The sequence below is a fragment of the Chiloscyllium punctatum genome, unplaced genomic scaffold, assembly GCF_047496795.1.
Source record: "Chiloscyllium punctatum isolate Juve2018m unplaced genomic scaffold, sChiPun1.3 scaffold_218, whole genome shotgun sequence".
Lineage (NCBI taxonomy): Eukaryota > Metazoa > Chordata > Chondrichthyes > Orectolobiformes > Hemiscylliidae > Chiloscyllium > Chiloscyllium punctatum.
In genome coordinates, this window is record NW_027309952.1 from 328390 (window position 1) to 329455 (window position 1066).

The 1066-nt window shown below is 53.7% G+C and overlaps 1 protein-coding gene across 1 annotated transcript in view; it reads right to left on the reverse strand.

Moving 5' to 3' along the window:
* Positions 1–245: 245 nt before the first annotated feature.
* LOC140472021 (uncharacterized) overlaps positions 246–1066 on the reverse strand; it is a 75602-nt gene continuing 74781 nt past the window's right edge. Inside the window, exon 32 of the mRNA XM_072567460.1 lies at positions 246–469. Within this exon, the coding sequence (XP_072423561.1) occupies positions 246–469 (224 nt within the window). The remainder of the gene's footprint in view (positions 470–1066) is intronic.

Sequence of the window (1066 nt, forward strand, 5' to 3'; positions counted from 1 at the left end):
CACACATAGGGACCACTCTCCTCACACACACACAGGGACCACTCTCCTCTCACACACACAGGGACCACTCTCCTCTCACACACACACAGGGACCACTCTCCTCTCACACACACAGGGACCACTCTCCTCTCACACACACACAGGGACCACTCTCCTCTCACACACACAGGGACCACTCTCCTCTCTCACATACACACAAGGACCACCCTCCTCTCCCTCACACACAGGGAGCTAACCCCTCTCCTTCACAGAACTACACCTCTCTTGTACACTCTCCTTTCTGTGAGATGAGTTCTCCCTCTCTCACCTCGCCTCTTGACCCCATAGATGCAGCGTTTGCCGCAGTCACCGACGTTACAGCACTGCTTCCACCTTGCGCAGTCCTCGTCTCCCTCACACTCCTCGGCATCGTCCCGGTCACAGATATCTCGCGTCTTTAATGGTTTGGGACACTCTGCTTCTCGCTTTCCTGTTTTCGGGTCAAATCAGAATTCAGTGAAAGGCCGGATGGAAATTCAGCACTGCCCTGGTTATATGGAGTATGGGATGATCCAGGGAAAAACAAGGGGAAGCCTGGAGACAAAGGGGTAGATTGGGGATGGCAGTGTGACAATGAGGAGGGAGGATTTCACATTGGTTTCCGTTCTGCCTTGGCCAAACATGACAGCTCAGTGAGTCAGGTGAAATGGGAGTTGGGGGGAGCGGGGAGTGGGAGAAACGGGAATGGGCGAATATACAGAGGGTGGGATATGAGTGTCAGTTTTATGAGCAGCACCTTCCAATGGGTACAAACTGATGATGACAGGATTGGGCAGACTGGGGCTGGCTTTCCAATGGGATATAGTAGACTGGGGGAGACTCACTCCCATTGGGAATGATCCTGAAATGGCTCTGGATAAGCTGGGACATGGGAAGGAGTTTCCTACTGAGAGGGGACACCCTCAAACTGAATACTCCAACTGCAGGGGGCAGGGAGATTGGGTTGCTGGGACAGACAGGGGTCTCTACCTCAGTCAGATTGTCTCCACCAGGCGTGTGCAGTGTTCCCTAAAGGGGGGAATGGGAG